Source organism: Fistularia commersonii, chromosome 11 (assembly GCF_037954325.1).
Source record: "Fistularia commersonii isolate RoL2024-O1a breed Wild chromosome 11, RoL_Fcom_v1.0, whole genome shotgun sequence".
Lineage (NCBI taxonomy): Eukaryota > Metazoa > Chordata > Actinopteri > Syngnathiformes > Fistulariidae > Fistularia > Fistularia commersonii.
Genome location: NC_141294.1, coordinates 4535603 through 4558188, shown reverse-complemented (window position 1 = coordinate 4558188; position 22586 = coordinate 4535603). Strand labels below are relative to the sequence as shown.

Sequence of the window (22586 nt, the reverse complement as noted above, 5' to 3'; positions counted from 1 at the left end):
GCTTCATCCGCACAAAGCGCTGGATCTGCAAGCACTCTATCAGAAACTTGAGACATGAGGGTGAGATGAGTGATCAGAATTCCTGCAGCTTTACCTGAAAGACTGCAGGAGGAAGAAAACACCATAACTTTTTGTGCCTACAGCTAGGGGTCACCTGGAGGTCACTGTGCAAAATGAATTCCTTTCTGTGCTTATCACAGCTGAGTATAACTCATTAAATATAATGAAGACAGACCGGTTTGGTAAAGAAGAAAAAAAATAACACATACAGAGTGACAGACAATGAAGTGAAATCCTAAAAAAAATGTGATGAAATACAGGGTACGTTCAGGACTCCAGTGAATTCCTCAAATAAGGGGCAGAAATCTGTCATGCAATGCAGCGAGCTACGCAAACGTTCATTGAGAGGCCGTGGAAAACAGTATCAATGAAGTGGAAAAGAACTAGTGGTGGTCCTTGGAGGAAACATTTTTCTTCTGGGACAAACGTCGTGCAATCACATAGTGTTTATGAGAGGAAGCATTTAGCATGTTAAACCCAAGCCAGGCGATGAATTTGTTATCTGAAGAGATTCGCTCCAAAAAGTGTTCACATCAAAATTAATAACGATCGGTATTGTGGCACTGAGGTGCTGTTTAAATTCAGTTTTGATGCCTAAACTTGCCAAGTATTATGGTTATACCACTTGAATCCCCAACTTAAAAACCACTGTCACTTCTCAATACAATGTGCAGTGGTAATCAGTGTACTTTTCTTTTTCTTTTTTTTCCTATTGTAATGATTATCACTATTGCATTTCGTTGATCGGATGAAACAGCGGTCAACTGTGTGCGTATCATCTGAACAGTTATTTGTCGGGCGTCTCAGTGTCTCCATTCAGGAGTGGATATCAAGCAGAACAGAAACCCATGATTTTGTTCCAGGAGGAAAGGCAGAAGTACATCATGCTATCATTAATTAAACTTTCTTTCAGAGCAGGCCCTCAAAAGGCCAGTCACAAGCAGAGCATGGGTTACTTGCAGCACAATAGGCACCCTTATAGGCTTATCATCCCTGTCGTTTTTATCATTTGAATAAACATCGGCAGACCAATGCAGTTCGGTCAACAGATTCAAGTACGATACGGGGGGACTCCATTTTTTTTCTCTTGAAATCGCGTGTCAAAACAGGATGTCTGTTGCGGTGCACAAAAACATAATAATGGTGAGACAAGGAAATTTAAATCGCACTTCAGTGTTCAGTGCAATCAAAAAAGGAAATCTTATTACACCGGGTTAGCGTTTGATTTTGGTGTGATTGCTTTAATTTGCAGCAAAGCAAATGCTACAGAGTATTATAGCAAGCATTACACATGTTGAATTTGGTGCATCACCATGACAAATGAATACACAACCACAAACGTATGACTGTTAACAACTGCTTTGGGGTTTATTTTACAATTGAGAAAGAAATGAAATGAACTAATTGGTGCTAAAAAGTTTTTTTTTCTTTACAATATTGTCGATAAAACATTGAAATGTATAGTCATTGTGCATCGCTTATTTATTTTCCACACCATTTCATGCATCAAATTGGATGCAAGTACATTATAATTAAAATCATTTCTGTAAACCAAGCCAAAGAAGCTAAATTTTGTATTTTTCTTTAAAAAAAGGACATTTTGTAGCTCTACAGCATATATCTATATACAACATCTCTTTTTATTTTTTTATCATTTTTGTATATAAAATGACAATATAAAAGTTAAAGAATGCACACACCTTAAGATACAAAGAATGTTAAGCCGTTTCACATGGTGAGATACGTCTTATGGAGTACTGACATTTCACTAATAATCATTTACATGTAATGAATTGTTCTCTTTACAGCTGAAGTAAGCAATAATCTACAATTTAGAGAGAGAAAGCTTACCAAAACATACAACTAAAAAATTGATATATGGAGATACTTCACAGCGAGGACATTTTTTTGAGTAAACTTGCATACTGATGGCCATTAATTTTTACTGATTGACTCATAATTGGAAGCAGCATTTTGTTATTTCCAAATAATCACTTGGCTCAAATACACTGACAAGAGTTGTGACCAGGCCATTCATCATCAAAAATATGACAGGAACCTGAAACAAGGGGATGGGGGTGGGGGTGGGGGGGTGGGGGGGGTGATGACAATCCATAATGTTTGAAAATCAATTTGATTTTGATAAATGTGGGATGTTTCAAAACAGGTTCTCTTTACAAATGTCAAAATCAACTTTCTAAGGTGCCAGTCCAGTCCTTTGCAATATCCTGTCCTTCTTTTGGTGTATACAGTGAATTTTCATAATTTTCTTCAAATCAAGTATCATACAGTTTTCTATTCCCAAATTCTCTTCCACTTTTAACCACTGGAGCACTTGATATATTTTTGCCATGAGAAGATTAAAATCTTGTGTTTAGCCTTGATTCACTAAAATACATGCACAGATCAGACAAATAGCATATAAATATATTACAAAATGAGGGTAAAAAAGCTTGGCAGAACAAAAAAAAACAAATCAACATGAAAACACATGGTCCAGTCAGGCAGTTATCACAACAAAAAATAATAAGACTGATTTTTTTTTTCCTTTTTTTTTTTTTTTTTTCTGGTGGCTCAGTTCGGCCCAGTGCAGTAACTGTGAACAATGTCATTTTAGTGCAATGAAATTCTAGTCAGTTCCACAGCTGTCAGTCTCTGTCCTCAGCTTGACACTCTACTTAAACCTTTTCCATCTTGTCTAGCTTCTCCAGTTTCTCTAAAGCTGTGACAAACACCAGGTGGTCCTCCGGAGACTTGCCGTGGGTCTTACTGAGGTGCAGTTTGACTGCATGTTTGCTGACGAATGTCCGATTGCAAAGTCTGCACTGGTACACAGAGCCTATGTCGTCCTCTGGGGTGGTCAAGGCTGACAGGGGGCTGCCGAATGTCATTTTGTCTGTGATCACCTTTGAGGCAGCCTGCTGCTCCCGTAGGTGCTCAGCTGACAGCTTGGACAGGTCCTTCAAGCTGAAACCCAAGTGAGATTCCAGGTGGCTGATGTAGGAGGAGGGAGTCCTGAACTGGGAGGCACAGTCACCACAGAGGAACACGGGCTGGCAGGAGTCCATGTTCTTGAGAAACTTGGTGCCCCCAGTCCGTCTCAGCTGATACTTGACATTAGCCAACCAGTGGGAAATGGTAGTCATGGAAAGGCCTGTGAACTTACAAATGTGGACCCTTTCCTGGGGGCCCAAGTCAGTCATGGCGTAGCGGCCCTCTGGGGTCTCCCTTAGACTGGAAGCAAACTGTGCCTGGAGAATGAGGAGGTGTTGGGGATTCCAGTTGGACTGCCTACCTTTCCTCTTTTGCACGGGGGACAGGTCCTCCAGAGCATCTTCAAACGCGCTGCCGTCCGCGTCCGACTTCTCGGAGATCGAGGAAGGCGTCGAAGATTTGGGCGTCAGTCTTCCGGTGAGGTTCTTAACCATGTCAGAAATGTCCATCAGAGCGTTCTCTCTCAGAGGAGAGGAGACCGTGTCCGGGAGGGTGATGAGGGGTTTGTTTCCGTTCATAGTGTTGTTGCTCAAAAGCCCACCGCCGCCGCCGTTGTTACTGTTACTGTTGTGGGTGGACTTATTTTTACTCAGGTCTATGGGCTGGTCGCTGTTTTCATACAATTGATAGTGGTTGATGGGTTCGGCCGGCTTGCCCTGAGGAGGTGGGTTGAAAGCTGGCTTATCCATCATGCTGTTACTGATTTTGTAAAGCATAGATAGTGGATCTGCAGCAGGGCTCACTGGCTTGGAAGCCTTACCCAAGTGCGTGTTCATGATTGACTGGAGTGCACTGAGAGGATTGATGAAAGGACTTTCTGGTGAGTGATCTGTGATAATTCCAAGACTGTTGCCATTTGTCACTGGAGATTGGCACGCCTCGGAGCCATTCTTCGAATGGTTACTATGCATATCTACTAGGCTTTCTTTAGGCTCTTTCTTGCAAACGAGCTCCGAATCTACACTGCCCGGACTGGTACTTCTCATGCCAGAGGGTTTACCGACAGTATGGTCATTTGGAGAGACTAAATGCTCTCTCTGCTCTCTTAGTGCAGGAGAGGGGGATTTTACTAATGATGGAGGTCGGCATCGTTCCAGACTGACCAGCTTCTCCTCTTTCTCTTTCTTCACGGTGGCAGCTTTGCCTGTCACTTTCTCCACGAGCTCCTCCATGGCAGTGACATTGCTCCTGAGCGGAGTGGGGGAGGAGGGACTCCGAGGTGAATGGATGACAGAGTTGGTGTCACTGACCAGCCCCCGAGGGCCGCTGTTAAACATCGGCTGCATCTGGACGCTCTGGATGGTTGGTGGCAGAACAGTAGTGGAACTCTTCATGGCCCCCTGTAACTGATATGCTGCATGAATGCTCGGGTATCCGCCCCATGTGGGTGTACCTGTCTGGGCCTTGCTAATGGCACTGGATACGGTGTTTTCAAGAGATTTGAGGATGTCTAGGCCTTCCTTCGGTGCTTCTTCCAGATCTTCCTCTCTGAGATATTTATAGGACGTGGCATCGGTCTCTGATTTCTCAGCTGAGTCCTCTTTCTCCTCCTTGATTTTTCTCTCCACCGGCTCGCCGCTTTCGACTTTGTCGTCCTCGGCGGCGTCCCTCTTTTCTTCCGAGCTGGAGGAGAGGGCCGGGGACACCGGCTGGGACTTGACACTGCCGGGGACAGGGAGCCTCGTGGTCGTCGGCGGCAACGGGATAGACTGAATCTTCTCCTCCACCACAGGGTCAAAGACCAGCTGTTTGCCTTTCTTGGAAGCAGAATTTGTGACCTTCAAAAAGTGACCCGTGACCATCATGTGAGCGGTTAGTTGTTGCAGTGTGTCGTGAGAGCTCCCGCACTCCATGCATTTGAGAATCTGAGCTTTTCGAGCTTCAAACTGCCACGTGTAGCTGGCGCCGTTCTGGTAGCCATAGCGGTTGTTTGCGGTAACATAGGGGTTAGCTGCTGCTTTTGAATCTTTGCTAATATCCCCAAGAGATACACCACCGCCGCCACTACCTGTATGGACAGAGTCCGGGGAGCATGGGGAAATGATAGCGTCTTGGATCGCTCGTTTCTTCGCAGATGTGGGCATCAATTTAGTGGCCAAGGCTGGCACTGGTTCTTTGAGAGGCACTTTCTGGTAATGCTTGGTCTTGATCATATGCACGCTGAGATCTTGCAGAGATTCAAAGGAATGGCCACAATACATGCACTTCAGCACCTTCTGAGCGTCCTCTTTCCCCTCCATCTCCATCAGGGAGCGCTTGCGGGGTTTGGACCAACGCTTTCCCTGATCCTCCTCTTTGTCCTTGTTGTCATCTCGATAGTGGCCCGTTTCATTCATGTGGACAGTCAAACCTACCAGTGTGTCATAAGCAGCGCTGCAATCTTTGCAGCGGAATTTGCTCGCACCGGTGAAGACAGAGCCATACAGCTTGTTGTTCTGTCGGTAGAGCTGCACCGTACTGAAGAGGCTGGGCTCTGGTAAAAGGTGATATGGGGTTTGTTGGAGAGTTTTGGCAAGAGCTGCCTGGTGCCAGTCATAGGCTACACCGCTGCCATTACTAGCGCCACCACTGCTGCTTCCACTGCTGCTGGTTGCACTCTGACTACTAACGGAGCCAGGTGCTGTACCGTTAGTATTGACACTTGCACCGCTCGTGTGGTTCACACTGGCACTAGAACTCCTGCCATTGTTGTGACTGTTAGCCATGCTGACTCCGCCGCTCTTGTTTATGGCGGCGGCTGTGGAGGCAGAGGCAGCAGAGGCAGGCTCCGGAGAAGTGACCGCACTATTGACACTACCGGCTGCAGTAGACTTGGATTTCATGATGTCCATTGTGATGCTGGACCAAGAGGCATCTGAGATGAGGTTTGCATAGACGGCTTTCATTTGAGCCAGGCTATCCTGGAAAGAGAGGCCGTTGTTGGGGCGGAAGGCCAATGTCGCACCTTCCCTCTCCTGGCCGTCCCTTGAGGAGGTGCTCTTATAGTCTGCGAGTCGGTCGCTGGCGTCACTGAGTGGGGACCCGTACCCGGCGTCAGGGTTGGTGCCATTGCTGAGTGGAGAATCTCTGAAACTCGATGGCTGGGCTCCGTCTACGTCTTCTTCTTCTTCATTGCACAGGAACTCAGTATCATGGCCGTCTAATGAGAGGCCATCATCCTGAAGATGCTCTTCCTCATTCTGAGTGGCTGCCTTAAGTTCATCCTCTGGCATGTATGCTGGACGCAGACAGAAAACAAAAAAAAAAAAAATTGGGAGAAAAGAAAAGAGAACAAAGAGGTCAGCTGAGTGAATTTAAAGCTTTACAGCACATCAACAGAACTACCGTCAAAATAACATGGAATGAATACTCGATGATGGGAAATGTGGCTTTTATAATCAACCTTTGTGACTGTGCGTGTGTGTGTGTGTGTGTATGCATGGATGCATGAGATTGTGAGTATTTTACACACATGTGGCTCTAAAAGCCTGCGGTGAAAAAAGCCTCCAAAGGAAATATAAATCAGTAAGCTTCTGACAGTTGTCCTTTTCCTACCCAACTCCCTGTTCCTCCACACATGCCTTATGTTTCCCAGGAAATGACTGCCTGTTTGGCCTTGTTAGTCAGCCGCATGCTTGCATGTTGAACTCCCTTTCTCTTTCTTTCTCTTTTCTCAGCTTTATTGCCTCTCGATCATCGAGTGCGTGAAGTTCGACTCTTCGACTGTAACGATTATGCAACTGATCGAGAGGGGGAGAAAAAGCACTAATTGGGAGGTATCGAAGCTTTTCCTAAACCACTGTGATGAGCCAAAGGTCACCTCTATTTGAGGTAATAAGCACAGAAACTGCCAAAACAGTGTTATTTCAATTGAGACTGCTGCAGGGATTGTTAAAGGAAGGAAATGCGGGGCTGACAGACAGCGCACTTTCAAAACCAACAACTCCTCTGTGATTCCGAATGGAACAGGCGCTCCATTACAAAAAAGACAAATTAAAGATAAATTCGGGGAGAAATGGAACGAAAACATCAAGCAACATTTTAACCACAGAGACTGATAAAGGTAAATTAGATGGGAGACCGGAGAACACATTTTGCGTCTGTGAACACACACTTAACTGGAAGACAGCAAACAGCATTAAGTAGGAAGCTCCAGTAGTTGGTTTAAAGAATAAGACGCGAGTTAAAGAAAAATGATGTAAGCAGGGGGTGGTGGGTTTTATGTGTGGGAAGGGGGATACAGAAGAAAAGGGAGAAAGAAAAGAGAGGGGTGAGCGAGTCGCGGAGACAGGAAAGACGGCCCCCTAGCTTCTTTCTTTATCTCCTTCCTGCATGGCGAGATGTGTGTCCTAGATGCCAGTATCAATCTTTCCTGATGAAACAGATGTGCTGTCAGTTTCAAACGGCACGCTAACCTGTCATATCATAATCTAAGTGGACATAATACCTGATATATATACACTGGCACCATTTACTGCTGCCTGAGAGGAGATGGGTGGAGGAGGTGGGGGAGGTGAGCAGCTGCACCATCCACTGTGTCTGTGCGATGATGTGCATGTGAGCACCGCCGTGCTAAGTTTGTATTTGCGAGTGCGTCTACCTGCGCGTGCGCCGTCTCTTTGTGTATCATTTTGTGTATCCTTTACACACACTGCGGTTCATACGGTATATGTTTGCTCTTATACCGCACGTGTGAACTCAGCGACCATTATATATTGTCAAAGTCTGGGAGGTTACTGTGTGCTACACTACTCTCCAAATGAGCAACATACTCCCCAAACGCCTGACAGGATTTCAGTGAAATGAGAGCACTACAGGAGAACCTGGCTGTGCTTCAATCCCACTGACAGAATGAGACAGAGACAGTTTCTAAAACTCCTGAAAATCCCTAACACAGCAGATTAGCATTATGTGATGTACTCTCTACAACACATCTGCAGAGTGTCTTCTGTTACAGACCCACCCCCCCACCCCCCCACCCCACACACACACACACGCACGCACGCACGCGCGCACACACACCCCACTCTCAAGCCCTTTCCAGAACACAAGGCTATCAATGCATATCAGCCATTTAATATACGAGGCATCCTGCAGAGCGGCTATTCAAACAGTGCAAACATACAGTATAAATTACCTAGCTGAGTCACTCACGTCAGCAACAGCCCCAAAAAACCTGAATCGTAATAGTTGGCAGTGCTTAATAGATACACACAGAGGTACTAGCGGGAAAGAGAAACAACAGAAATATCCCTCGGTGAGTGACAAAGCACAGACTGCAGTAGGGAGGGGCTTCGAACGATGTGCAGGTCGCCAGGGAACCCTTTGACGATCCCTGTCAATCAATGCCTGTCCTGCCATGTTGTCATGGTAACAACAAAGAGGCAGATATCAAAAGCACACAGACAAAAGGCTGGCAGAGACAGACATCTGTAAAAATCACAGGCGGAAACCGGACTGTTTCACAAACCATAAATGTGCAACATTAATGATGAAATGTGGTTAAAGTATGAAATAAATTATCTCTGCAGGTTTTGAAATGCCTGTTTTGCTCTGACAGGATACCGAAATTTGAATCACGAGCAAGTAAAAATGTGTCCGTTCAATCATTTCCACTGAAGGGGGGGTTTGCTGTGATTCTAAACGGCAACCATTAAGCCCCCTTGTCTTGTCCCGGATGCACATATGTAAAGCAACAACGGCAGTAAGGGGCAGGCTCGGGATGGGGCAGGGCTGGCGTGCCGTCCCTGACGGTTTGGTTTGCGGAGCGGGTGATGGCTGTGAGCGGGGCCATCTGCACAGGCGCCAAAGCGCTTGTCAGTTTTGCTCGGGAATGTGCCACCATCAAGGAGACAGGCGGCAGAGTGGCCAGGATAGCGCCACAGACTCACTGTCAGAAGCAGCCGCAATCAAGCCCGCCACCGGCTACACCAGACCACCGACAACGCACGCTGAAGACGCAAGAATTAACAACCCGGTTTACCACTCATCTCCGATACGTACGCTTGATTAAAGAATAGAAAAAGTACCGGGCGTTCTTCGGAACCGCTCGGAATCACGCGAGCGACCGATATATACGAACGCGCGCTCGTGCTGTTGAGGGCAACGAAAGGCGTCCCGCGTGTGATTAGGGTTTTCACAATCTTTTTTTTTTATCGAGTATTATTCCTATATGAACCGGACGCGCTTGAAAAAGAGCACGATCGGTGCTTCGTTTACAGTACATAGATTAAACAATGATCCGTGTCACAACACATTTTGGGTTCGGTGTCTGATTCAGATTTGCATGTGATTTCATACGGTAACCAAGTCCAGAGAGTGTGCAGCGCCGCTTTGTAGAGGGGAAAGTCGATATGATATTTTTCACATAAAAGAGCGGGGTGAACGCCCTGCTGTATCCTGAACTCGATGTAAAAGGGGGGCCTCAGAGTGTGACAACAGGCTTCACGTGAGTACAGATCATCTCTAAAACATTCTCGCTCAAACACAGCTTGAGTATTTGTATGACTTGATTATTGTAAATGATACCAAATGAAATACAACCGGCGGACACGTCAGCGTTTTGGCCCCGGAGTGAAACAGAAACACATCACTCCTTTTCAAAACTTTGCTATCTTTTCCGCCCAACCCATTTTTTTTTTTTTTTTTTTTTTTTTTTTGCCTTCTCCCTTTTCTTCGCTGAGAGTCTGCTGGTTGTTAAATCAATAAAACTCTCTGTCAGGCTTACAGAGCTTCACCATTTGGCCGCTGTCAAAGCCAAACAAACCAGATAAGAAGGCAGAAAGGCGATGAAATGAAAGAGGGAAAAGAAGGGGATGAAACCAGTCAGCCTCCCCTCACTGACACCTCCACTACCGGCCCCTTTTCTCCAAAACCCCTTCTTCTATTTATTTACACACATTTCTTTATTTATTTGATGTGAGTTTGGGAAGAGGGGGCAATCACTGCAGTCATTTGCAGCACTAATGTCCAATCACAGGCCCCTTCACTCATGTGATTTAGGCAGTGCAGCAGTGGGTTTGCGGCAGAGAATGGTGATGCGGGGGGGGGGGGGGGGGGGCACGGGCCGTTTAGGCCAGCTCCTAATAGGAAACTGGCAGTCTTATTCCTTCCCCAGATTCTGTTTGTCACCCTGCTCTCCATTACGTGCCTCTCAACCCTGATGGCTTTGGACAGGAGCTGATCAAAAAGCCATCGCTTGACCTACACGCCGTGGCAGAACGATACTCGCGCCCTGCACAGGGTGAGCGGGAGAGAGGCAGATGAGATAGAGGAGGAGGAGGAGGAGGCTTGTATGTCAGTGAATGTGCAGATAGGAGAAAGAGTGCTGCGGTGAGGCGGGTGAGGCGGAGGGGTGGGGTGATAGCTCTCGGACCGGGACAAGAGGGCTGTAAATAAAATGACATTATTATTTCCTCTGTCCCGTCATGTAGAAAAGCCAATTATGGTAATGCTGCTGCCGGCGTGTCAGACGGAATGCTGGGATGTGCTTCCCATGAAGCGGCTAACATGAGAGCAATGCCCCGATCAGGAATACAGGCCTCGGTCTGACAAGGGACCGTACCAAGAAGAGAAGAGAGGGAGGGTGGAAAAAAAAAAAAAGGAGAGAAAGGGGACGATGCTAACAACAAAGCTTTACCTGAGCCTTGTTTCTTAATCTGATTTAAGGCCTCCGGGTTCTTAAGGAATATGCACGTTGACACTTTTAACTCCGACGATTCATCCCATCTTAACTGTTCAGATCATCACTTTAAAATATTCCACCTACATGGCCTTTAGGTAGGAGAAAGAAAAAAAAAATCTACATATAGCTAAATAGAGCTACTCATCAGGATATTTGTCAGATAGAACGTGACACAGTGTAGCTCCATTGTAGGAATGATTGAGAAACCCTAACCTTAGAGACACTTTCAACCTTAAAAGTTCAGGAGTTCATGAATTATACTCTGTCACGCCTCACAATTCGATGAGATGAATTATGCAAAGACGACAGCGAAAGAGCCGGATATTGAGGGCGTAGGCGATCATTTACTTTAGAAGCTAATTCATTCCCATCTCATCTCTGGCTTCTGCAGGTATCCCGTCCTCTAAATTCCTTCGGTGCTTGATAAGGGTGCTCTTCATAAAATAATACCTCTGCTACCATTCCCCTTTGACTCTCCTCCAATAACACCACCACTCCTTTCTCTTCTTTCCTCTTCCTTTCCCCGGCGTTGTTCACATGCTCACGGGAGCCCCTCCCAAGCGGAATAATGGGAGCATATGGCCTAGGAAGCACCTACAGGGCCTTAAATAACTGCTGCAGCATTCCAGCTCACTGTACCAATTTATCTCAACCCCCTTTCCCCGCCATCCCATTTCAGAAACACTTCGAGCCTGAGTTGAGCTGAGCGGATAGCAGCAGATGGGACACGTTGTTCTTTAGATACATAAAGCTACATAATGGACTGATGTGGAAAGTTCTGGGAATGGCAGTAAGCGTCGTGCGAACGGGATTAGGGTCGAAATACCGTGTTATTGGCAGATATTCAGCCGGTCAACAGGCAGCTTTTCTATTAATCAATTAATATTAGTTCGGTTACAGTGTGCCCCGCCAGCAGCAAGTAGAGCATAATGATCTCGGATTGTTTGCCAGATAGCAACTGGAGAAAATCCTCCTAGCTCTTTCCTGTAATCGGGGGGACTCGGGTTCAATGTCTTTACCGACTAATGCCGTGATGTAACGGTTTTGGGGAGCCATTGATCGGCTTCCCCCTCTGATGAAAGAATCGGCCGAATATCTCGAGTAGCTCGCGGTAGATTATGTCCTTTGGGTTGAAGGAAGTCAGGGGTCAGGCAGGCAAGTGCGATTCTAGCGCAAGTCACGCTCTTGCGTAAATGTATCGACGAAAAATTCTCTGTCTGATCTCTCGAAGTTACGGATTGATCAAACTTTCGCTGCGTTTTATTTTGTCTATACAGGTGAACGATCCGAACGTATGCTTGACTGTGAGTGTTTGTGTTGAGAGAGAGAGAAAAAGAGAGAGAGAGAGAGGTAGTGCTGCTTTATTTATATCGTCGGCGCTATTTATACCCAACTCAAAGATCAGTTCAGAGAAGCAGCTTGTGGGCCACAGCCAAGATCACTCTCCATTACTGTGCATGCACAATACACACACACACACACGCACGCACACACACACACAACGTTTGGCTGCAAGCGCTATTGTCTCTACTTTTTACACATGCATGGAGTAACAACACAGGGAGATATTTACAGTATATCCAGCTGTGTGTTAGATGGTGGAGGGAGGGAGGCAGGAGGGGTCGGAGCCCACACTGACTGACTGTTCTTCATGGAGTACAGGAGGCTTTAACATGCTGGGGGGATCAATAGAGTGAACCAGCACCAATCGATTGCAATTCATCTGGCTTTTTTTTTTTTTTTTTTTTAAAAGAAAAAAAAAAAAAAAAAAAAAGATCATTCTCACCTACTCCCACTGTACAATGAGCTACCGCTGCCATGCTGCCAGGCAATACATAAATAAGTATACACGAATATGCATATGCATACACGTGAACACAAAATCAATAATACACACACCTGAGTGAAACGATTACACTCCTCATACAAACGCAGGTTCAATAAACCCGTATGGAATTTATTTATTTTTATTGAGCATATCAGCCCATCCTGGTCTTCTCTGCATAACAAGGCCTGTATAATTAAACCATAAATTTCAGCGTGCGCCTTTAATTACCACAGACAATGTCAGGAGGCAGCAGAGTAAACAAATAGCTTTGAAGTGAGCAAGACGAAAAAAACGCTTCGACACAGCGATGAAGATGCTGTTCATTTTGGTCGGGATGTTGTTGCACTTGAAAAGGATGAAATGTTCAAAAGAGTGTACGTGCATCGGGAGTACAGTACGTATTTCTTTTCCCTCCTACCTTTTCCAAGAATGGTTTTGAGGGATGCGGTGTGAAAAGGAGGAATAATCAGCGCGAGCGTATCACTGTGAGCGTGAATTTGTGCAAATGTGTATATTTGGAGAGGGGCGGTAGGGTTGTAAGAAACTAATAATTCAGACTGAGAAGCGTATGTGTGTTTATGTGCTTTTGTTTTTCTTTTTTTTTTCCTGAGCGCTCACAACCGCGCGGTAGGAGTGTTTGTAATTTCCTGCAAAACAGGGCTCCGTGTCCCTCTTGACCACTATTTGATTTGTCTGCAGAACTGTGAATGCTACATATGTACTCCGTGCGTATGCGTGCGCGGATCAGTTTTTGTGTACGCGTGCGCACGTGTGTGTACACTTCAGGTCAATGTCAATACACGGGCCTGCTTCCCGGCAGCTTAGCTAATTACACAAGAGCCCCGAAGGCCACTTAGAACAGGTTAGCTAATTAACAAACAGACTGATTGCAGATTAATTGAGAGGTGTTCCTAATCTTCCCCCTAAACACAATGACAAACGCTAACTGGTGTTAATGAGGCCGGTATGGAGAGCAGAGAGTCGAGACTGTATTTACATTTGCTATGGCTCATAAGGACTTGTGGCTCGCCTTCAGATGGTTCGCGCAGACGCGACAAACAGGCGACGCCAACGTAACCGCGGTCAAATCACCCGGAAGAAAAATCCAATTCGCACGAATTTATGTTTTCTGAAAGTCGGAACATTTCTTTACTTCCAAATAAAGCGCCAGCGACGTAATAATCATCATTAGCGGTTTGATTTAGCGGCACGCGGTAGTACTGCTTCACGCTTTAGAATAGATTGTATTTATTACTTGCAGGTTTCCTTTTTATTCTTGTAGCATTTATTCTATTTCGTCTTTGTTATCGCTCCTCGTAATCACACTAACTGTACCGGGCGTGCGTTGGAGGGAACGGCCGGCACCGATCGGCTTCGCGTCCGCCCGAACACGAACGTCTCGTATGGATCGTGAAACCTGAGTCGGCTTCAGAGCGATAGGTTCTGGGGGATTACAGCGGCTAAATGAAAAGTGATACACCCTGTCGGCGGGGACCCGAAGCGGCGCCTATCTGCCGACCAACACGAATCCAGTCCTCTACACCTGCTGGGCTTGAAAATTTCACTAGCACCGATCTGCTTAAATAAATGAGGACCTTCCAGCCGTCCCACACACACACCTGTACCTTGTAAGCTGCCCACTCCTGCAGACCTTCATATTCCACCTGGCCTCTTCAACCTCTGACCCTCGCATCCCCTCAGCCTGTCACCCTCCAAAGACTTTCCTCCGTCCACTTTTAAACCCCTGTTTTTCCTCACCGCCTGCATTTTTAAATCCCCGCTTAAGGATGAACCACTTCACCTCGACGCACACACATTGCAATTAAACAAGACCACAAACGCACTCGCGCCGAAATCCCGTGTATCACACACAAGTGTGAAGTATGTACAAAAAAAAAAAACACACACGCGGCGTCCATGACAAGACAACAGCCTGCAGCAGCTGCTTCCATCTCCTAGCAACGGCCAGCCTGATACATGACCCAACGATGGATAATTATCGTAAATCACCACAGCTCACACACTAAGAGAGATACGGGTGGGAGAGCCAGGAAGAGTGAGGGGAGAAAGGAGAGTGAGAGAAGGAGTGTAAGTAACTGGAATAGAAGAGCCGGTCATGTGTGCACTAATGCACCTTGATGAGCTCGTATACGTTTGCCTTTTCAAGCACTGGTGTATTCAGGTTTTAGAGAAACACCGAAACACAATCTGTCATGTATCGCGGTAGCACGGCACGGCCGTACGCCATAAAAACCTGCAGCTTTAGATGAGCAAAACAAAAAAAAAAAAAAAAGAAAGACTTGAAAAAAAACAGATTATTGCTCTCCATAATGCATACAATCGCAGACTCACTGGCAGTAGCTGTAATCTGAAACTGCAGGCTCAGCCTCCTACTGAAGAACTTGTCTGTCAGAGCTTCAACTCTTTTACATAGAGGCGCCAATCACGGGCCAGACTGTGCTGAAGGGGTGGGTCTAACTGACAGGAGGAGCTGCAGCACTGCCACAAAAAAAAAAAAAAAAAAAAACAACAAAAAAAAAAACACTATTTGCCTTTGCAACAACTGATTATTACCTACACCGGCCTTTTTCGAGGTCTTGAAATAAATGTACAGTTTCAATTGCCGCAACGTTGGCTGATTATGAAATTTAACCGTGATGTGAGCCTTTTAAATGACTTACAATCAGCGTGCTGGAACACAGTACGCACTCATGCAACCTGTGAATTAATCCCTGGAAAAAAAAAAAAGTTTATTTTAAATACCGGATTTTCAATATGCGCAAGCGGCTGCTCCATTTACTTCGGACTTATTTCTGCTCTCCTAGACGTGCAATCTGTCCCCCTCTTTTCCTTCTTTCTTTGCTGGCTCCCCCTCTCGCTTTCCCTCCCTCCCAGTGCGAGTCCTGGCTGCTGCAGACATTTGATCTGGCTGCCTTGTGATAGATTGACAGGTAATGAGGAGGTTGAAGGGGCGTAGGAGACAGGAGCAGGTGTTCAGCACAGTCTTTTTGGCCAGCGCTAAGCTGCCATGTCCTTCACTGCTGCACCTCACCGCACCAATATCCTTCCTCTCTCCCTTACTCAGTTCTTTCCCTCCTTCTTTCCACCATCCCCCTTTCTCTTCCTGAGAGAAGAGGACTATGCAATCCATCAAGCCGTGACACGGTCGGACATAGACTGTCTTTATATGGGGAAAAAACACACAGACTCTGGAAATAAACAGAGAAACGGACATCAAGTCCCATGCTGGCAGAGGCAAACTAGGACTGATCAGTCAAACTGTGTCGACGGGAGAACGAGACTGATTTGGAGCATCCTGCGTAGTTTTAAAATATGCTCCGACCGGTGCAGAAGTTTCGAATGTCCCGATGTTCGCATTTTTCTGTAATTGTAACCTAAAAAAAAGGGGAGAAAAACAACTCTCTTAAGCTAAAAAAAAAAAAAAAGGTTTGATTACATTGTGCAGGACACCGATGTGGATTTTCTGTTTGGCCGACCACAATAAAACACTATTAACACCTTTGAATACTCAAAAGCTGACAACTTATCCTGTTTCTGACCCCACCCTTCACCGAGTCATTGTAAACTTTGTCTCCCGCTGACGTAGCATAGGTGAGCTTCAAACTTCACAAACTAAGGAGGAGCAGAATGTGATGAGTGGGAACAGAAACGGGAGTGAGAGGAGTCATAATTGGCTGAATCTGAAAATGAGCGCTTTCTAACCCGTAAGAGATCGCCTCCCGTGAAAGGGAGAAGGGTTGAACTCGGCTGTATTTAGACGTCGCTTTGGTCACGAGATCGCAAAGAGAAAAGCAAACATGAGTCACCATAAGTCACAGAGAAACTTTTCCTTCATTTGTCAGGAATCCGGAGCGGTAAACGTTGAGAGGTCGAACTTGTTTTTTAAACCGTGATTTATGAAACCGTAAACCCAATATGAACAGACCCCCGTTTCCCCCCCCGCGGGCATCTCGCAGCTTTTAGGGATCTCGGCGGAGCCGCGCGTCCGTGAGTTACATTCACCCCGAGTAAGTCGGACCGTACTTTCGGTCACAATAGGTATTCCGCGATAAAACTGTACGGATACGGTGAAAACCGACTGCTGCGGTCGGGGCCGGGGTGGGCCGGAGGGGCTGTACTGTCGTCATTGGAGCGATGGAGCAAGTGGACAGAGAAGGTAGAGGAAAGAAGACAAGGCTTCAGCCTATAAATCCACCCTCTGGTTTACTGCCTAACATTAAAGGGCATGTCACCCTCTTAAATCATCAGGCCGAAAGGAGACAGCAGGGCTAAAACAGGGAGCATTTGCATGTTTCCTCAAACATTCCTGAGAGGTGAACAAACTGCTCGACCACCTCCGTCCATTATATTTCAAACATGTCAGTTTAAGATTACACACTAGATGATGGATGCTATGGACTTGCTGTCATGGAGGATTTTTTCTGGAGCAAAGTGAGGCTTTGTATATAAAAGAGAGAGCTAAGAATCCTTTTTATGTTTTTCTTTTTTTTTCTTTTTTTTTTTTTTTAGCGGGGGTTATCATCGTTTCCACAAAAGGATTTGAATATTGAAATCCCAAGCCCGGTCTGATATGTGACAAGCTCTCTAACTTATTCTTAGCGAAACACTGTGTCACCTGGACAGTCTTACAGACAGTTTAATGATGTGAAATAATGATAGATAGAAAATTTGAAGAATTAATGAACAAGCCACCGAGCTTCAAAATTAGTGTTTCTCAACTGGCACCCCACTCAAACAGGACCTGTTTCCTAGAAAAAAAAAAAAAGAAATAAAAATGTCACTGATGCACAATCACATTCAGACACGCTCGCCTGTCAGTTTATAACTCTCCTACAGTCATAGATTTTCTCTCTCTCTCTCTCTCTCTCTCTCTCTCTCTCTCTCTCTCTCCCTCACACACACACACCCCAAACATCACCAAACACACAAATAGACACTCACACATGCACACTTTTTAAGCTCTTGCCTGGCATCAGCTGTCACACAACCTGTCTCGGGGAACTAAGCGGAGACAGACGCTGTCAACTTAGAGTGCCTCAAATGCCCACATCCAGCCAGGCAGAGGAGAAATCAAGCCTGTCTTCCAGTATAATTTGCGCTAATCCTTCATGGGAGATAGTAAAGTCTATGGCATATCTGCCTAATAGCATCAGTCACCGGCAGGTTCTAATCTCATATTTAGACCCATTTCCATCACGGACTGACGACAAAAGCACCAGCACAAAGTGTGATTACCTTTTTATTTTTTTACATTTCTGCATGACTTGACTCCTGATAATGGTGCCGGTGTTGGATAGGGGTTGATTTTTCCAACACAAAAAGTGAAAAACCTAGGGAGGTTCATTTCTTAGCGCGGGAAGGAGAAAGTCATCTGAGGCGACCACAGAGGACAGGTGGATAGGAACCAAGGAGTAATGTAAGTGGCGAACTGGTGACAAATAGAGGTAGTTAAGAGAGTGAAAATCTGTAAGAGCCTGCACACACACACACACACACACATTTACAAATCCTCATGCAAGCTCACCCCTACATGCACACACACACACACCTCTTCAAAGCATTTACAACCTGTGGTGTTTGTCCTGCTCTGCTGGCTGCTTTACCACGTGCATTTGAATGCCGACTGGAGTGCATCCCTCTCTTTCAGACAGCCCCATAAAAGACGACACACACAATGAGGGCTCTTTTCAGCCGAGTGGAGCTGCCTGGGGGTAGGGAAGCACCTCTAAAACCGCCATAGCACTTAAACTCACAGGGTACAATGAGGTGCTAAGCCTTACTGAATAATAAGAGATTATTCATAAAGATGACAAACAACAGAAACAAACTATACAAAGTGTTGGGATGAAAAGTCCTTTACTTGCAGCTTTCCTTCAGCAGTGTGTGTGTGTGTGTGTGTGTGTGTGTGTGTGTGTGTGTTGTCTGAGTGTGTGTGTCTCTCAGAGTGACCTGGTGAAAGGAGTGAGACAAAAAGAAGGGGAGGCAGTGCAGGGATCCTAATGAAGCCGTAAATCAGAGTCCGATGAGAACAGACTCTGAAGGAGGATCACATCACTGGAGATCAATGCAGACAGCCACACGCAAACACACACACACACACGTACACATGCGCACACAAACACACGCAAACACACATACGAGAATAAAGATGAGAAACAGCCAGACCCAAACACATGCCAGAATTCCCTCGCGACGCCGACATACGAAAGTACAAGGGAGGACATGGACACACACACACACACACACACACACACTCATCTACAAGCTATTAAACTTAGTGCTGTCCCACTAGAACCAACCCATGGGCTCAGGAGTCCCACCTCCTTGTTCAATCCAGCTCGTCTGAATAATATCAGGCGTGATGAATGGAGCCATAACTCTGATATTCACAATCAATCTCTGCTTTAAAGACACATCCATCTTCAGTAATGCCGATGGTGGTGGCAGCGGTCGGGGGTGTGGAGGGGTGCTTGGCTGACCTCACAGAGGCAGGGCGGGATGTGGCGGACACGAGAAGGGTTCAAGGGTGCTGCTGGGAGACAGGCGGCTACAGCGGATAGAAAGGGAGCCGGTGAGTGATGCCTGTCGGCCGACATCTGGCTACAAAAATAAACGAGGCTCACAAAGACAAATGGAGATGAGCTGTCGTGCCAATCTCCCACATCTCTGACATACGCTTGGACAAAATGCCCAAAAAAGGATAGACCACGTGAAAGAAAACGAACCGAAGAGGAGGTCCGCTTCCTTCTGTTACACACGATCGGACGATCGAGACGAAATATACAACGCGGTCACATCGTTTAAGTCTACGATTAACTCTGCATAGGAATTAGGAAGTATAGGAATTTTACCGGGCATGAAAATGATCAACATAGCCGCTGCGCAGTGGAGTCTGAGCGCTGAACTCTAAACTACAGCTGTATATACAGAGCAGGAGGCGGGCTTTAGCGGGCTGGGGGTTTACAGACTGAACTATCCATGACCTGTTGGAAGGGTCACCTCTCAGTGACACCGCCAATGAATATTCTTCTTAATGATGTACCATGTCTTTTAACCCCCAAAGACAAAGCAAGGAAACATTTATACAGTCAGGAGGGCTCCTCCGTGTCTTCTTCATTATTTTCCCCCCGTTTTCCATCCCTCACCGGCTCTTTCTCTGTCTGCTCTCCGGCTCGAGCTGCCCCGAGTTGGAGTTTTTAATTATTGAACAAAGAATTTCATCCAGAGTTTTGCAGATGCTATTCAGGCTGTCTGATCTGCCAAGACTTGGCTAGATTCTTCACCGCCGTACGGGATTACAAAGGACGCGTAAGCATGTTTTCGAGGAACCGTTCATATCATTCGCATTCAACTTGTTTCTATTTGCAAGATCTCCAAAGAGCGAAAGCTCTTATTAAAATCTGAGAAGAGCAATGCGTTCGTATCAAGGGATAAGAGTAGTAACGGAACGTCTGCAGGATGTATTTGATTTTTTTTAATTGCTATTATTTGGTTTTTAATGTAAAAGACGCTCGTTAGGTCACGCGCAGAGCGGCAATCAATCGCTTTGTACGGCGGGTAAAGAGACGAACCACAGAGTTAAAGCATCGGCCACTCTAATTCCGAGTCTGACCGTGGCGGAGAAAGAGAAGGGCACCCAGGTGAGATAGTTTATTGATTCTGGAAGTGGCTGCGATGGAGTTAACCTTAGCACCGGCTGACGCAGGGGTTGGAAGAGGGGTACGGATGAAAGGTGAGCCGGTGATGGATGAGAGGAAGCTGGAAATGCAGTCCATGCACGGAGCTAAGACATTAACACAAAAAGTTGTAGATCGGCACGCCTTGACTGGACTGACACAGCTTGAGATCGTAACTGACACATCGGTTACAACAGGCAGTCCTGTGTACAAGCTGTTCTGCAACGTAATGTGTTCTTTAACGGGCCTCGAGTGCTCGGTGCCGTGACCCTCCGGACCTCCAACTGGGGCCCGACCAGCCAGGAAAGCTGTAATCTCTCTGTCAAACAACTCTTTAGTAGCAGGTATGTAGTTTGTGACTATGTGTGTGTGTGTGTGTGTGTGTGAAGGAAAGAAAGCGAGTGGTGTATGTGTGTAAATATTGGGAGATAAAAAAGAATGACAATGGCAGCTAAGTAAGTAAAGAATGGCGTGAGGATGAGCGCTAGCAGCTCTGCTCTAGGAACATAATTATCCATAAGAAGATAAAAGTTTTCTGAGACCAGATCAGCAAAAAACCAAGATAATAAACAAGCTGTTGCTCAAAAGGAAGCGCGGCGTACACATAAATGTAACGGTTTCGAGTCAACACAACTTTGAACTTCTCTCTGTACATTTTCTGAAGGCTTTGTGAAATAAATTTGAGGTTTGTATACAGTAAGCTTCACGGTTCAAAACTATTTTCAGTCGACTCCACATGTGACGGATTATTAAATATTCGCCATATATCTCTTTAAAAGGTGAACACACTTTGGTTCTAAGGGACAACGAATGTTGATACGACCCCGGCATACACAAGCAAAAAACTAACTGGTGTGAACACAAGGCAGAAAACATTACAGGGCAAAGTAAAAAGGGAGGGTGGAGGTAGTCAGTGGGGAGCATAGAAGAGAGAAAACGAGGAAGAAAGTGAATGGCGGGGGCGGGCTGAAGGAGTAGAGATGAGGGAGGAAGGGAAGGAGGGAGAGAGAGAGAGAGAGAGAGAGAGAGGGAGGGCTGAGCGTTGGAATGAACTCTCTCAGGCTTTGTGGTGCACGTTTCCCAAGGCCCCCGCCTGGCCCCTTTGATAAATGACACATGTCATTCTGTCAGCTTGTGACACTGCAGCTGGGAGGCCCTGTGATGTATGGCTCTGCTGAAAAAGGAAATCAACTTTTTTCCTTCGCTCTCTCTCTCACCCCGTGTCTTTCTCCCGCTCTCTACCCTTCTCTCGCCCTCCCGGTTTCCTTCGGCCCAGGCTGAGTGCATGGCCTTTTTATACAAGGATTTAGGTTTCCCCTGGTCCAGTAATCTCCCACCTCCTCTCCCCCTTACAGCAATAGACAGGCATGTATGAAGCCGGGGCTTAAGCGCAAACACACACACACACACACACACACACACAAACAATGATACAGCTATTATGAGCCCGCCAGAACCCCAGGAAAAGGCGGCAATGTAGCATCAGAGGTGGATCCAGAATTTATGGCTAAGAGGTGAGGAAGTAAACAAAGTATGCACTATTTAGTAGGCAAGGGAGGTAGGTAGCAGGGATGGGGGCGGGGGTCAAAATTCCGGTTGGGCAGGATGGCTGGTGTCTCCCACTGGGTCATCTGTCATCCATGTGTCTGACTGGAGGACGAGCACACACAGTTCTGGAAAGATCGACCATACACACACACTCCCACAGGAACTGGGGATGGACTAAGACAAGTATGCCACACACACACACACACACATAAACATACACACAGATGCTAGATGCAGGCAGATTAGTTCTCCAAAAGAGATTTCAATGAAAAAACCTGTATCATCAATCTTCAAGTGGTGAAAAAGTATGAAAACAAAGACGAGATGAGATTTTATTTCACAGAGCAGCCAATGAGCTGTTCCTGTGAGGTCTGCCACAACCCTCCCTTCCTGGCAGATGGCCTATCAGAGCATCCCATTGACCCCTCCGCTACATATTCCGCCCACGCAATGAGTGAGCCAGCATAAAGAAGGCCAACCTCTCTCTTTCCTTTTTATCCTCTTGCATACACACTTTCTCATTCTCTCTCTAATCATATCCGGGTTCCCCCTACTTCCACACCAAGCCCCCCCCCCCCCCCCCCCCGCCGCCGCCTTACATCCCTCCTCCCACTCCTTTCTCTCAACGGTTGACCTGTTATCAGCACTGTGAAGATTTAACCGCCAAAGAAAAAAAAAAAAAAAAAAAAAAGCACGACTAGGGCAAGACAGAGGGACGTTTCCCAGCGTCGCCTCTTCATCTTCATCGAGCGCACACAAGTCGCAGTGCACTCAAATCCAAACGCATTCATAGGTG

General features: G+C 46.2%; 1 protein-coding gene across 2 annotated transcripts in view; it reads right to left on the bottom strand.

Moving 5' to 3' along the window:
- Positions 1 to 1274: 1274 nt before the first annotated feature.
- LOC147229267 (teashirt homolog 1-like) overlaps positions 1275 to 22586 on the bottom strand; it is a 34672-nt gene continuing 13360 nt past the window's right edge. For both annotated transcript variants that reach the window (XM_086154605.1, XM_086154604.1), the window contains exon 3: positions 1275 to 6271. In XM_086154605.1, the coding sequence (XP_086010731.1) occupies positions 2739 to 6271 (3533 nt within the window). In that variant the 3' untranslated portion in view covers positions 1275 to 2738. The remainder of the gene's footprint in view (positions 6272 to 22586) is intronic.